Source organism: Pygocentrus nattereri, chromosome 6, assembly GCF_015220715.1.
Source record: "Pygocentrus nattereri isolate fPygNat1 chromosome 6, fPygNat1.pri, whole genome shotgun sequence".
NCBI classification, from domain to species: domain Eukaryota; kingdom Metazoa; phylum Chordata; class Actinopteri; order Characiformes; family Serrasalmidae; genus Pygocentrus; species Pygocentrus nattereri.
Window position 1 is genome coordinate 6,543,891 of NC_051216.1, and position 13,741 is coordinate 6,557,631.

At 43.1% G+C, this 13,741-nt stretch overlaps 1 protein-coding gene across 4 annotated transcripts in view; it reads right to left on the minus strand.

Moving 5' to 3' along the window:
• nckap1 (NCK-associated protein 1) overlaps positions 1-13,741 on the minus strand; it is a 109,207-nt gene that overhangs the window by 73,431 nt on the left and 22,035 nt on the right. For all 4 annotated transcript variants that reach the window (XM_017722895.2, XM_017722898.2, XM_017722897.2 and 1 more), the window contains one exon: positions 11,469-11,579. In XM_017722895.2, the coding sequence (XP_017578384.1) occupies positions 11,469-11,579 (111 nt within the window). The remainder of the gene's footprint in view (positions 1-11,468; positions 11,580-13,741) is intronic.

The following is a 13,741-nucleotide window of genomic DNA, read 5'->3' on the forward strand; positions in this document are numbered from 1 at the left end:
ATCTGCTGCTGCACAGTTTGTGTTGGTCTTCCTCTAGTCCTTCATCAGTGGTCACAGGACGCTGCCCACAGGACACTGGTGGCTGGATATTTTTGGTTGGTGGACTATTCCCAGTCCAGTAGTTTAAAAGCTCCAGCAGCACTGCTGCATCTGATCCACTCAGACCAGCGCAACGCACACTAACACACCACCACCACGTCAGTGTTACTGCAGTGCTGAGAATGACCCACCACCCAAACAGTACCTGCTCTGTGAGGGTCCATGGGGGTCCTGACCACTGAAGAACAGGGTAACAGAGTATCAGAGAAACAGATGGACTACAGTCTGTAACTGTAGAACTACAGAGAGCAGCTATACAGTAAGTGGAGCTGATAAAGTGGACAATGAGTGTAGAAACAAGGAGGTGGTCGTGATGTTACGTCTGATAAGCTGTCGATCTCATGCATGTTGAGTCTTTATTTTTATTGAAAATAAAGAACGTTGCCAGTAATACCACATTGATAAGTACGTACGCTGGCTGCATCGGTCTGAAACGACTGTATGCAGCACCAACATTAAAAACAAGCGCTTTGTATTGGCGTCCACTGCTTATTTCAACTGGGCAAAGCAAATATGCTCTGAAGTCAAGTTAGTAATAAGAGTCTGTTTGGTGTTTATCATGATTATCAGTTAAGCAGGTTTTATATTAACAGCATTAATGATGTGCTGGACATCACTGTGCAAATATCTATCAGGGAAGTTCTAGAGAAACCCCAAATCAAAAGTTACGGCCAAACCTCTGCCACTCACCAGAACTATGCTATGCATATTACTTAAGAAATGAGTATGTATGATAATAAACCACTCCACCACTTCTCCACCACTGCCTTCTACAGAAACATTAAAATGCCTCTGAGCATTTTAATGATATTGGCTAATTAATCCCATACACCATAAGGAAAATATCAAGGATGAAGATCGACAAGTCCCCTCAATTATAACCATTTGTGCACCCACTGACTGCGAATGGCTCAATTTTGAGTCAATTTCTACGATCCTTGTTATTTTCTAGTAAATGTGTCGCCCTTAGTTGTTTACTTGGTTTGAATTGGCTGATAAATAATCTTAAAGCAAGTATGTAAGCATGCAACTTCAGACCAAGAAACCTCAGAACACGTGAGGCTATTACAAAGCAGGATTGGAAAAAATAAATAAATAACTGGATGAAAAATTTTATACTAAAAAAAAATTTTTTTTAATTCTTCATCTATTTATTCTGAGGTTCCTTCAGTCCAGATTAGCTCCGTAAGAATATACATGTATGTGAATGTAACAGAAAGGGTTAAAGCTACATAGAAATATGTGCAAGCCTCAAACAAAGCAAATGGGACCCCGGACGGGGTCCGAACTTACCAAAAGAACAATCCAGAAAATAGCCATGTTAAGCATGCAAAAAAAATGCAGAACACAAAAAAGAAAAAATATATATAAACCAACACAAAAAGAAACTCAAAAACACAGTTCAACATGACGCAGCTCGACATCATTCCAAGAAGCAGTTAAACGTCTTTTGACAGAAAAAGAGCTGAGAGGGCAGAAGTTAAAGCTAAAAAAGCAGCATCTGAAAAATACAACAAACACTTTAAAAGACGAGAATGGTGATCAGTTATTACAGAGAGGAACACAAGGAAATAAAAATCTCACACACAGACAGACACACTGCCAATATCGAGCGCATGTACGTCAGAACACAAATGAGCAACAGAAAAAATGAGCGTTACTTCTAAATTCCAATTAATGCACATGAAGAAAAACCTCAGACTAAACTAAACGTGTCTCCTTGTGTGACAGCAGTTGGCCTGGAATACAAAGTCATTCAAACGGCTACAGCAGCGTTTATCATGTTTTGACAGTAACACTCGGAAGCCCATGGCAGAATCCAGCCTTCTGTTGGAATGTTGGACAGAGAGAGAGAGAGAGCGAGAGACAGAGAGAGAGGCAGAGAGAGAGAGAGAGAGAGACAGAGAGAGAGAGAGAGAGAGAGAGAGAGAGAGAGAGAGAGAGAGAGAGAGAGAGAGAGAGAGAGAGTCACGCCCACATTCCTCTCCCTCCCTGTTTCCACACACTTACTGACTCCGACTCTTTGCATTAGGATCCGTTTTGAACATCGCAAAACATGAACTAAGCTATATTTAAGCAGTGGAGCCCGAGAGGGAGTGTTATCTTTAAAAACATCCCGGCTGTGATCTGGTGGCCGTAGATCATCACAGCCGTGATGTTACTGGTGATAACTCCCTCCTCGAGTGTCTCTACTGCTTTAATACAGCAGTTAAATAAATACAGTAAGAAATGAATAAACTGGCCATGAAACGCGGCGTTTAATATGTTTTAATGTTCAGTTCCTTCCTCCTAATTATAGCTCCTTAACGAGCAGCTCGATGCTACGTCAGAGTAACGAGCTCCGCCCACTCGCTGCTCAGCCGGCAGTTCGTTCTCCAGCTCCTTACACTAAATTCCCAAACTGTCGTCACCACTGAGCAGCTTTTCAGTCGGCAGCTGTGACAGAAGAACAGCTGAACAACCTGGAATCAGCCAGAAATGAACCCAACACCATTCGCCAGACGTGTCTGATCTTCAGAGTCGGACCAAATCAGACTGAGCCGTAAAACTGAGCCAATATCAGGTTCAGCTCAGTTTGGTCAGTTTGTCCAGATCAGTATTGATGTTGTTTTGTTCCAGCCGGTCTGTAAAGCTTCTTACAGCCCGTTTAGTTTGGCGAATGGTGTTGGGTTCATTTCTGGCTGATTCCAGGTTGTTCAGCTGATCTTCTGTCACAGCTGCCGACTGAAAAGCTGCTCAGTGGTGACGACAGTTTGGGAATTTAGTGTCGTCTCGTCTTCAGAGTCGGACCAAATCGGCTGTCGGTCAGATGTGATCTTAACAGTGTCCGTTTTCTGTTTGCGGCAAAGTAAGAAGTAAAAACGTTCAAATGGTTTGAGCGTCTCCTACAGCTGTCAGAGTCGTTGCTTAGCAACAGCGTCTCAGCGGAGTGATATAATCAGTTTGCGTGGCCAGAATCGCTGTATAATGTATGATTTCCTTCAGGTTCTACTCTGTTAATCTAGTAATGGGGAAAGCTCAGGGCCTTCAGAGAAGGTTAGCAGGACTGGAAGTCTAATGTGCAACCTGACCTGAAGGCCTGATGTGTCTGATTAACCACCAACACAATAAGGAAGTGACAGGATTCAACTAACCACACTTTGATTTTCAATAAAGAAAAAAGGGTCACTCTAGGTCCTATGGGTCAGACACAAGGCCAAGTCAAGCTGAGACGCACTACAGTCCCCAGCATGCACTGCAGCAACAATTTATGGACCAGCGTTTACACAAAAAAGAAAAGACGCCTGGTGTCTAGTTTGAGCAAATTGGCAAAAAAAAAAAAATATTATTTAGAATAATTTTTGAATAAGTATTCAATGTATTCAGTGTCTATATTAATAATATAATAATGTGGCCCTTTTAGTGGTTGACCTACTCTAATTCTTCTGGAAGTTCTAGATAAACCTCTGACAGTGAATGCTAGCTGTTAGGGGTGTAACGGTAAACAGAATTCCTGATTCGGTTCACAAAGAGGTTTGGATGTTACGGTTCGGTACAGGTTTGGTACAACAATGGGAAAAAAGAAGCAACAAAAACTTCCAAAGGCAGAGGATTGAGCTTCTTTTCATGTATTTTGAACAGACAGTAGTACCAGTTTGTTCCACCTAGTGCTGTATGGCGCCCCCTGTGGTCGTTTATACAGCCTGTATTGAGTCATTTGCACTCGGTGGGGAAAGTCAGTGACGTTGAATAATTTGTGCTGTGGCAGTTCAACTTCAGCTGTGATTTTGCAGTTAGGAGAAGAGAAAAAAGAAAAACTAGGAAGGCTTTGTGCTGAATCTCTTAACTGGAGCAACAATACTGCAGGGATGAGTCTCGTTTCCTTCAATTCATCTAATTGTGTGTTTTTTATTTTTATTTTTTATTCCCTCTACTTTTACTTGACAGCCGGTCTTGACTCACCTCTCACTCACAGTTCAAACACCTCAAACGCATAGCTGACTGGGGCTCAGGAGTTATGATACTGCTAGTTACAAACCCTGGATGGAACAGATCATTTCGCGGTGCAGAGAAAGGACCAGTCCCATTTCTTATTTTCACCCCTACCCCTTGTTTTTTGAGGGTCATCTTGCCTCTTGGAACTGAGTTAGAAGGGGCAGTGGTTGAGATCTTCCCTCTGAAATGAGACCCTCAAATAAAAAGAGCATCACTTCATTAACAGCTACCAGCGCTGCTCTGTGGGCGACCCTGCCCGTCTGCAGGGACAGCAGAGGAGGGGAAAGTTCAGCTCCTCATTGCTGGGCTTTAGTTACATTTAGGGATCATACGCCTTCAAAGAGGGGGGCAATTATTTATTATCACCCCCCCCCCCCCCCCCCCCCCTAATTCCTTAGTGATACGAAGCTGAAGTCAGATATTCTCCAGATTCTTGTTCAAAGCAGCATAAGGCCAGTGATTTTTTATGCCTGTTGTGACGAAAACGACCATAATACACTGAAACAACCTTAAAGTAAGAGAATACGATGGTTAACAATTTTTTAATCAAGAAATTCACATTTGCAGTTTCTTTGGTCGCTTGCGCAGCCGTCTTGCTTAACACTCTGTCTGGAGTGAGTCTGAAAAATCTCAGTTTGGAGGGTAATGTAACCCCAACACTTCACCCTACCCCTCTCTCTCAACAAGAATCGGGAGAGCCTACCCCTCTCTCTCAACAAGAGTCGGGAAAGCCTACCCCTCTCTCTCAACAAGAATCGGGACAGCCTACCCCTCTCTCTCAACAAGAGTCGGGACATCCTACCCCTCTCTCTCAACAAGAATCGGGAGAGCCTACCCCTCTCTCTCTCTCAACAAGAATCGGGAGAGCCTACCCCTCTCTCTCTCTCAACAAGAATCGGGAGAGCCTACCCCTCTCTCTCAACAAGAATCGGGACAGCCTACCCCTCTCTCTCAACAAGAGTCGGGACATCCTACCCCTCTCTCTCAACAAGAGTCGGTACATCCTACCCCTCTATCTCAACAAGAATCGGGAGAGCCTACCCCTCTCTCTCTCTCTCAACAAGAATCGGGACAGCCTACCCCTCTCTCTCAACAAGAGTCGGGACATCCTACCCCTCTCTCTCAACAAGAGTCGGTACATCCTACCCCTCTATCTCAACAAGAGTCGGTACATCCTACCCCTCTATCTCAACAAGAATCGGGAGAGCCTACCCCTCTCTCTCTCTCAACAAGAATCGGGAGAGCCTACCCCTCTCTCTCAACAAGAATCGGGACAGCCTACCCCTCTCTCTCAACAAGAATCGGGACAGCCTACCCCTCTATCTCAACAAGAATCGGAACAGTCTACCCTCTCTCAACAAGAATCGGGACAGCCCACCCCTCTATCTCTCCAAAAATCGGGACATCCTACCCCTGTATCTCACCAAAAATCAGGACACCCTACCCCTAGGTCTGAAAGTGTAAAACGGTGGGGTAAGGCTTAAGTGATAGGTCAAGGGGTGAAATGGGACTGGGCCAAAGGGTCCCTCACGGAACACCACTCTTAACTTGCTATTGGCTTGCAGCTTAAGGTTTCCGGGTGGAATTTGCGCTTGTGAACTTGGGAATTTAACTAATCTTTGCAATCAGTTAGCCATAATTCTCCATCCACAAAGTATTTAATGGCCTCACAGACACCACAGTCTAAACTGGTGCATCTTTCGTCTCTGTCGTGGTCAGTACATTATAACGCCCTCCACCACCATCGCCACATTGGCCGCTGTGAGAAACTTTGACTCTAGGCTGCTTTACACCCATTCCAACATAAAGGACACACTGAAGTATGTGGGCAGTGGCGGTTACACCGTATGAAACGGACGTGTTCTTTTTTATACATAAAGTGAATATAAATGAGCCTGAGCCGGTTCTTCTGACTTAGAGGTCTTTTGCTGCCCTGTTGCGACTCCACAGCTGAATCAGATCAGTAGGTAATAATAAAATAATCCTCCTCTACAGTAAAATAAAGCTCTGCTGATCCTTCAACACAGTTTAACAGTAAATGGTCTTAAACGCTGGAGTTAATGTAGAACTGCTGATTCACCCTTTAACCCTTAAAATCAGAAAAGCCTCACCTAGCCAGTAGCTAACTAAAAGTCAAAGAGAAAGATTTAAGATTGACGTTGATCATTTGGAGACAAATTAACTCATACATTTATAATCACTCCAGCTGGTTTCCTGATACACTCGAACACTAAAAAGCGAAGCTTAAGTCGCTTCTCATTCGCCGGCTTCTTGTTCAAACTTTCCTGTTCCACCTTAAATGGCGCAGCAGTTGCATCGTGGTGCGTTAGGTGCCATTTAAGGTGGAATGAGAAAATTCCAACAAGAAGCTGGTGAATAACAAGCGACATCAGCCATGGAAAAAAATCGAATGCTGAGACATTTTACAAGAAACCGTTCTACTTTTGTTTCCTGCTGGAGATGCGAGAAAAGCGGCTTTAGATGAGCTAAAGCTTAAAGCAGAGCCAAGCAAGTTTTTGGCTAATATCGTGCAGCACATCGGCACATAATGAGACATATTTACAGCCAAGATGGTAAAATGGGCATAAAATTTGGCTCCCAAGGTGGTTTGATTTTTGCTGAAAGGACAAAATGTCTCATTTTTAACATTTGGGTTGCGACCCCTGATCTGGCTTACTGACCATAAAAATGGCTTTTCAATTCTCAGGTGCCTAAAACTTTTGCACGGTACTGTATATGGTAAGACAAGCGAGCCAGCTCTGCTGGAGACTCGTGGAACTGTTGGTTTACCCTGACAGTTGACCAGATGAAAGCATGCTTGTAGCACAAAACAGCTTGACCACGCTTGGCTTCTGCTATGGCGCCCCTTGCAGCAATACTCAGAAAGCAGCTTGTGTTTGCATTACAAATTGAGCCGTGTCATTTTAGTACATAACAACCGTGTAGCTCAAACATTCATGCTGGCGTACTAGTGTGATGTTTCTGGCCTAACACATTTTAGGTGCTCTTGAAGACCCTATTCACGACAAACCATTCAATTTAATACATAGAGTGCTGTGCGAAAGTCTTAGGCACACAATTTATAAAATATATTTATTTGTGTCGTTTGTGTTTATTTGCTGAGAAAAGTGTTAATATTTGAAGAAACAAAATGTATAGAATATTAGTCAATTATACATATATATATAATAAACAGTGATTTTCTGGATGTTAGTGTGTTTGTTGACCCCTCTCCAAGTCTCTCCTCGAGGAAGTCCAGTATTATATGTAGTTAAAAAGCAGCTCCTGGTTTGACCAATCAGTGCTCAGTAAATTGAGCTCATGATGTAATTGATGATATTAACGAGTCTCTGTGGCGGCTGTGAAGGTGTCCAGGAAAAATATGGACCCGAGAAATTCTTGTTACTGTTTATTGTTTTTCTGTTTATTTGAATTATGAATACGACTTTATTCTAATGTATATTGTGATAAACTCACTGCTGAGGTCAACTGTTTAAAATGTGCTTAGATGTCTAAAACTTTCACTCAGTGCTGCATATTTTGTACAAAATAAGCACTAACTGGTCTAAAGTGATGAGATTCTGTTCTACTTTTGGATGAACATCTAACAGCATTCACTGAGTTTATTACACGTAATTCTCACCCTCTTATTCACAACTAAGCAGGACTAAAAGACTAAATTTAATATTACACTATCTGTTCTTCAGATTTGTGATACGATAATGATCACAGCTGCAAAAGGTAGAAAAAGAGCTTCCTACAACGCCTCTATGAAAGATTTCAAGTCCATAAACAATGACGTTTTATAGTGAGTCTGCCAGCAAAGTCTGAGCTCCATGGTAACCCTAAAATATCTCGTCCATCTCGGAGCTCAGGCCGGGATCCAGCAGATGGCCTTGCCCACGTTTTTAACCGAGATGGACCAGGCAAACCGTCAAAAAGAAAGAAAAACAGAAAGAAAAAAATTACCCATAATACTCACAAAACTCGACTGATACAGAGACTACAAGGCGTGTTCTGATCAGAACAAGTTAGGCTTTAATTTAAATATCAATATTTGCCAAAGGTGTTCGCTCATAACAGGCAGCTCCGCCACTCTTTAGCTGCAGAGATCAGCTCAGATTTTGTTGGTATAAAATATTTCTGAGTATTACTAACGACATCCGATCATTTGAATGGTTAATGAACAACTGTAGATATGTAATAATAATATTAATTATTATTATTAAGTTGCATATAATGCTGTTTTATACTGTAAATAGTAGTTTCCTCAGACCCTGCCCATCTCTACATATTCACATATTCGTCTCTTGTAGCTTCTTACACACGGGAACTTTAATATCTACTTTCTTATTCTATTTAATTTCATTTATTTTATTGCCTAATTACAGCCTATAATACCTGCTATAGTCTGTACAGTTATCTGGTCTGTTAAGTGCGTTTTGCTGAAGAAATGATTCAGTTTTGTTGATTTTCGTAGTGAAAATGTGTTGATTCATGCTCCCCAGCGGGCTCAATTAATGCGACCTGACCTAATATGGCACTTTTCTCCACATTTTCAATATACAATTTCTGGTTATTTGCTGAATTTAACATATTAATTAAACATTAAACAGAAAATGTGCCATAACCTTTGCTGAGAAAACAGTAACTGTGTATTAGACAGTGCAGAAGCTTCTTCTCTGTAGAACATGTTAACTCATTTTCATTAAGAAAATCAATAAAACGTGGAATTTGAACAGGGAAACTTTTGCATACATTTAAATTAAAGTGGCAAATGAAAGTGATTCAGATTCTGATACGCATTCAATTTACAGAGAGAGTGATATTATGGAGCGTAAAGGATGGAGTAGCATAAACGCAGCACTGGCAAAGTGTGTTAGAAGTGTCTTATCACACATGGAGCACAGATGGGAATCTGAAGCAGTTATAAATCCACATCTCAAAGAGCTTCCAAACTTCCAAACTCCGAGTTAAAATGCCTTACTGGAAGCATGTTTGCAAGGCAGCCACTGCTGCAAAGAAAGAGTCAAATGCCTCTGTATGTACAGTGTACACTCACTGGCCACTTTATTAGGTACATTAGGTGCTAGTAAAAGGCTGGACCCCCTTTTGCCTTCAGAACTGTCTTAAATCTTCGTGCCACACTTTCAACAAGGTGTTGGAAACGTTCCTCAGAGATTCTGGTTGGTTATTTGAGTTCCTGTTGCCTTTCTATCATCTGGAACCAGTTTGCCCATTCTCCTCTGACCTCTCACATCAACAAGGCGTTTTCATCCACACAACTGACCGCTCACTGGATATTTCCTCTTTTTCTGACCGTTCTCTGTAAACCCTAGAGATGGTTGTGTGTGAAAATCCCAGCAGATCAGCAGTTTCTGAAATACTCAGACCAGCCCGTCTGGCACCAACAACCACGCCACGTTCAAAGCCCCTTAAATCCCCTTTCTTCCCCGTTCTGATGCTCGGCCTGCACTTCAGCAAGTGGTCTTGACCACCTCTACATGCCTAAAGGCACTGAGTTGCGGCTGTGTGATTGGCTGATTAGCTGTTTGTGTTAACAAGCAGCTGAACTGTACCTAATAAAGTGGCCGGTGAGTGTATTATCGACACAGTGCTGTGAAAAAGTACTTGCTCCCTTCCCAATATCTTTGTTTTTTTTCCATATTTTTTCCACTTTAATGTTTCAGATCATCAAACTACTTTCATCATTAATGTATTTATGTAGTTGATTCGCCAAGACATGTTTGGCGTCTTAAGTTTGTTTCTTTCATTTTGCACTGGAGCTACGAGGCTAACATAACTAAGAATCAATGGAAGACTTCGCAGCCGAATAAACCTTGACAGAGTATTTACTGAATCTAGAAAATGTCCATTCCCACGTTCACAGCCTCTGCTGCAGGTTCTAGGATAAATTATTATTTTTTGAATATTTGAGAAATATTCAGGGAAAATTCGACAGGCTTAGTGGGCGGATCTTAAAACCTCCTCAAGTCTTCTGTCCAATAACCTGTTTTTCTACAGGTTATGAGTTTTGTGGCTTATTTTGTTAGAGAGCAGCAAAGAAAGCATAAAAAATGTGTCGGACTTTTCTTCATCTGAGCCACACCTGTCTGAGTAGTGTATGAGTAAGCAGTGGAGCCCGAGAGGGAGTGTTGTCTTTAAATAACATCCCGGCTGTGATCTGGTGGCCGTAGATCATCACAGCCGTGATGTTATAGTGATAACTCCCTCCTCGAGTGTCTCTACTGCTTTAATACAGCAGTTAAATAAATACAGTAAGAAATGAATAAACTGGCCGTGAACGCGGCTTTAATATGTTTTAATGTTCAGTTCCTTCCTCCTAATTAGAGCTCCTTAACGAGCAGCTCGCTGCTACGTCAGAGTAACGAGCTCCGCCCACTCGCTGCTCAGCCGGCAGCTCGTTCTCCAGCTCCTTACGCTAAATTCCCAAACTGTCGTCTCCACTGAGCAGCTTTTCAGTCGGCAGCTCTGACAGAAGAACAGCTGAACAACCTGGAATCAGCCAGAAATGAACCCAACACCATTCGCCAGACGTGTCTGATCTTCAGAGTCGGACCAAATCAGACTGAGCCGTAAAACTGAGCCAATATCAGGTTCAGCTCAGTTTGGTCAGTTTGTCCAGATCAGTATTAATGTTGTTTTGTTCCAGCCGGTCTGTAAAGCTTCTTACAGCCCGTTTAGTTTGGCGAATGGTGTTGGGTTCATTTCTGGCTGATTCCAGGTTGTTCAGCTGATCTTCTGTCACAGCTGCCGACTGAAAAGCTGCTCAGTGGCGACGACAGTTTGGGAATTTAGTGTCGTCTCGTCTTCAGAGTCAGACCAGATCGGCTGTCGGTCAGATGTGGTCTTAACAGTATCCGATTTCTGTTTGCGGCAAAGTAAGAAGTAAAAACCTTCAGATGGCTCGAGCGACTCCTACAGCTGTCAGTCATCTCAGCGGAGTGATACAGTGTGTTATGGTGAAATAAAAGCACGGTTAGAACGCTTCTCAACCAATCAGCTTGCGTGGCCAGAACTAACTGTTCTATAAGACTGTTTAACGTACACAACACCAAAAATCAAACGGGAATTTCCTCAGAAATAAAAAAACACATCGAACTGGAAAACATATTTATAGCCACGCTGCTGGAACTCACACATGAGCACTGTGTAAACATTTAGGCACTGGTTATTTCTGCAGGAAGTGTGTCAAAACACGATACCGCTGCGTCACTTCGAATTCTGATATACATGTATATCGTTACACCCCTAAACCTAAACTGTCTTCCTAGACATAAACGTCAAAGCACATCGTTCTATTAGTCACCATTATTATGCATAATTCGACCACACAGGCTAAGCTTCCCTCTGGCTGGCGAGGATCAACTTACGTTGTTGTTGCGCGTTTCCACGGCTGGAAACTTCCTCACAATGAACTTCACAGCCGACTCCAGGTTTTTGTCGATCAGGTAAGAGGGCTTTGCTTTGGGGTCCCCACATGCCTGGAGAGAAGGAAGGAGAAAAGAAGAAAGAGAAAAAACGCTGAAAATACTGTTTCAAATGGCTTCAAATGATAAAACGTGTGATATTGACTTCCAGAGGTCAGAGTAGGAACAAGTAGAACAGTTAGAGACAAGTGAGAGGATGAGGCAAAAAAGTGCAGGGAATTGGTCACAGCTAGAAAATGCAATGTGTGTGTGTGAGAGAGAGAGAGAGCGAGAGCGAGAGAGAGAGCGAGAGCGAGAGAGAGAGAGAGAGAGAGAGAGAGAGAGAGAGAGAGACAGAGAGAGAGAGAGAGAGAGAGAGAGAGAGAGAGAGAGAATAAGAGAGAGCGAGAAAAAGAAAGCGAGAGAGCGAGAGGGAGCGAGAGGGAGCGAGAGAGAGCGAGAATAAGAGAGAGAGCGCGAGAGAGCGAGAATAAGAGAGAGAGCGAGAATAAGAGAGAGAGAGCGAGAATAAGAGAGAGTGAGAATAAGAGAGAGAGCGCGAGAGAGCGAGAATAAGAGAGAGAGCGAGAATAAGAGAGAGAGCGCGAGAAGAAGAATGAGAGAGAGAGCGAGAATAAGAGAGAGAGAGCGAGAATAAGAGAGAGCGAGAAAAAGAATAAGAGAGAGAGCGAGAAGAAGAGAGAGCGAGAAGAAGAGAGAGCGAGAAGAAGAGAGAGAGCGCGAGAGAGCGAAAAAGAATAAGAGAGAGAGCGAGAATAAGAGAGAGAGAAAAAGAATAAGAGAGAGAGCGAGAATAAGAGAGAGAGAGAGAGAAGAATGAGAGAGAGAGCGAGAATAAGAGAGAGAGCGAGAAGAAGAGAGAGAGCGAGAAGAAGAGAGAGCGAGAAGAAGAGAGAGAGCACGAGAGAGAGAAAAATAAGAGAGAGAGCGAGAATAAGAGAGAGAGCGCGAGAGAGCGAGAATAAGAGAGAGAGAGAGAGAGAGAGAGAGAGAGAGAGAGAGAGAGAGAGAGAGAGAGAGAGAATAAGAGAGAGCGAGAATAAGAGAGAGAGAGCGAGAGAGAGAGAGAGAGAGAGCGAGAAGAAGAATGAGAGAGAGAGAGCGAGAAGAAGAGAGAGAGAGCGAGAATAAGAGAGAGAGAGCGAGAATAAGAGAGAGCGAGAAAAAGAATAAGAGAGAGAGCGAGAAGAAGAGAGAGAGCGAGAAGAAGAGAGAGAGCGAGAAGAAGAGAGAGCGAGAAGAAGAGAGAGAGCGAAAAATAAGAGAGAGAGCGAGAATAAGAGAGAGAGAAAAAGAATAAGAGAGAGAGCGAGAATAAGAGAGAGAGAGAGAGAGAGAGAAGAAGAATGAGAGAGAGAGCGAGAATAAGAGAGAGAGAAAAAGAATAAGAGAGAGAGCGAGAATAAGAGAGAGCGAGAGAGAGAAAAAGAATAAGAGAGAGAGCGAGAATAAGAGAGAGAGAGAGAGAGAGAGAGAGAGAGAATAAGAGAGAGCGAGAATAAGAGAGAGAGAGCGAGAATAAGAGAGAGAGAGAGAGAGAGAGAGAGAGAGAGAGAGAGAGAGAGAATAAGACAGAGCGCGAGAGAGAGAAAAAGAATAAGAGAGAGCGAGAATAAGAGAGAGAGAGCGAGAATAAGAGAGAGAAGAAGAATGAGAGAGAGAGAGAGAGAGAGAGAGAGAGAAGAATAAGAGAGAGAGAGAGAGAGAGAGAAGAATAAGAGAGAGAGAGAGAGAGAGAGAAGAATAAGAGAGAGAGAGAGAGAGAGAGAGAGAGAGAGAGAGAGAGAGAGAGAGAGAGAGAGAAGAATAAGAGAGAGAGCGAGAATAAGAGAGAGCGAGATAAAGTTGGACGGCAGTTAGTGAAACAGCAGTGTATGACAGCAGACTCACTCCTGGAGAGAGACAGAGAGAGATAGAGAGCGATATGGAGAGAGTGAGACAGAGAGAGTGAGTTAGAAGGATACAAAGAGACAGAGCGAGAGAGAGAGAGAAAGAAAAAGGAGAGAGAGAGAGTGGATGTGTGTTGAGCTGGTTGGACGGTGCGTCTGGCTGATCGGCTGCTCTGTAAGTGATGGGCGGCTTACAGAGATGAGGGGCTGCAACAGGTCAGCAGGCGTGCATCTGAGGTAGGGCGGTGTGTTTATGGTGGTCACATGATCAACATGACTCTGGACATGCACCTGCATCTGAACCTGACTAGACATTCAGCGTCACCA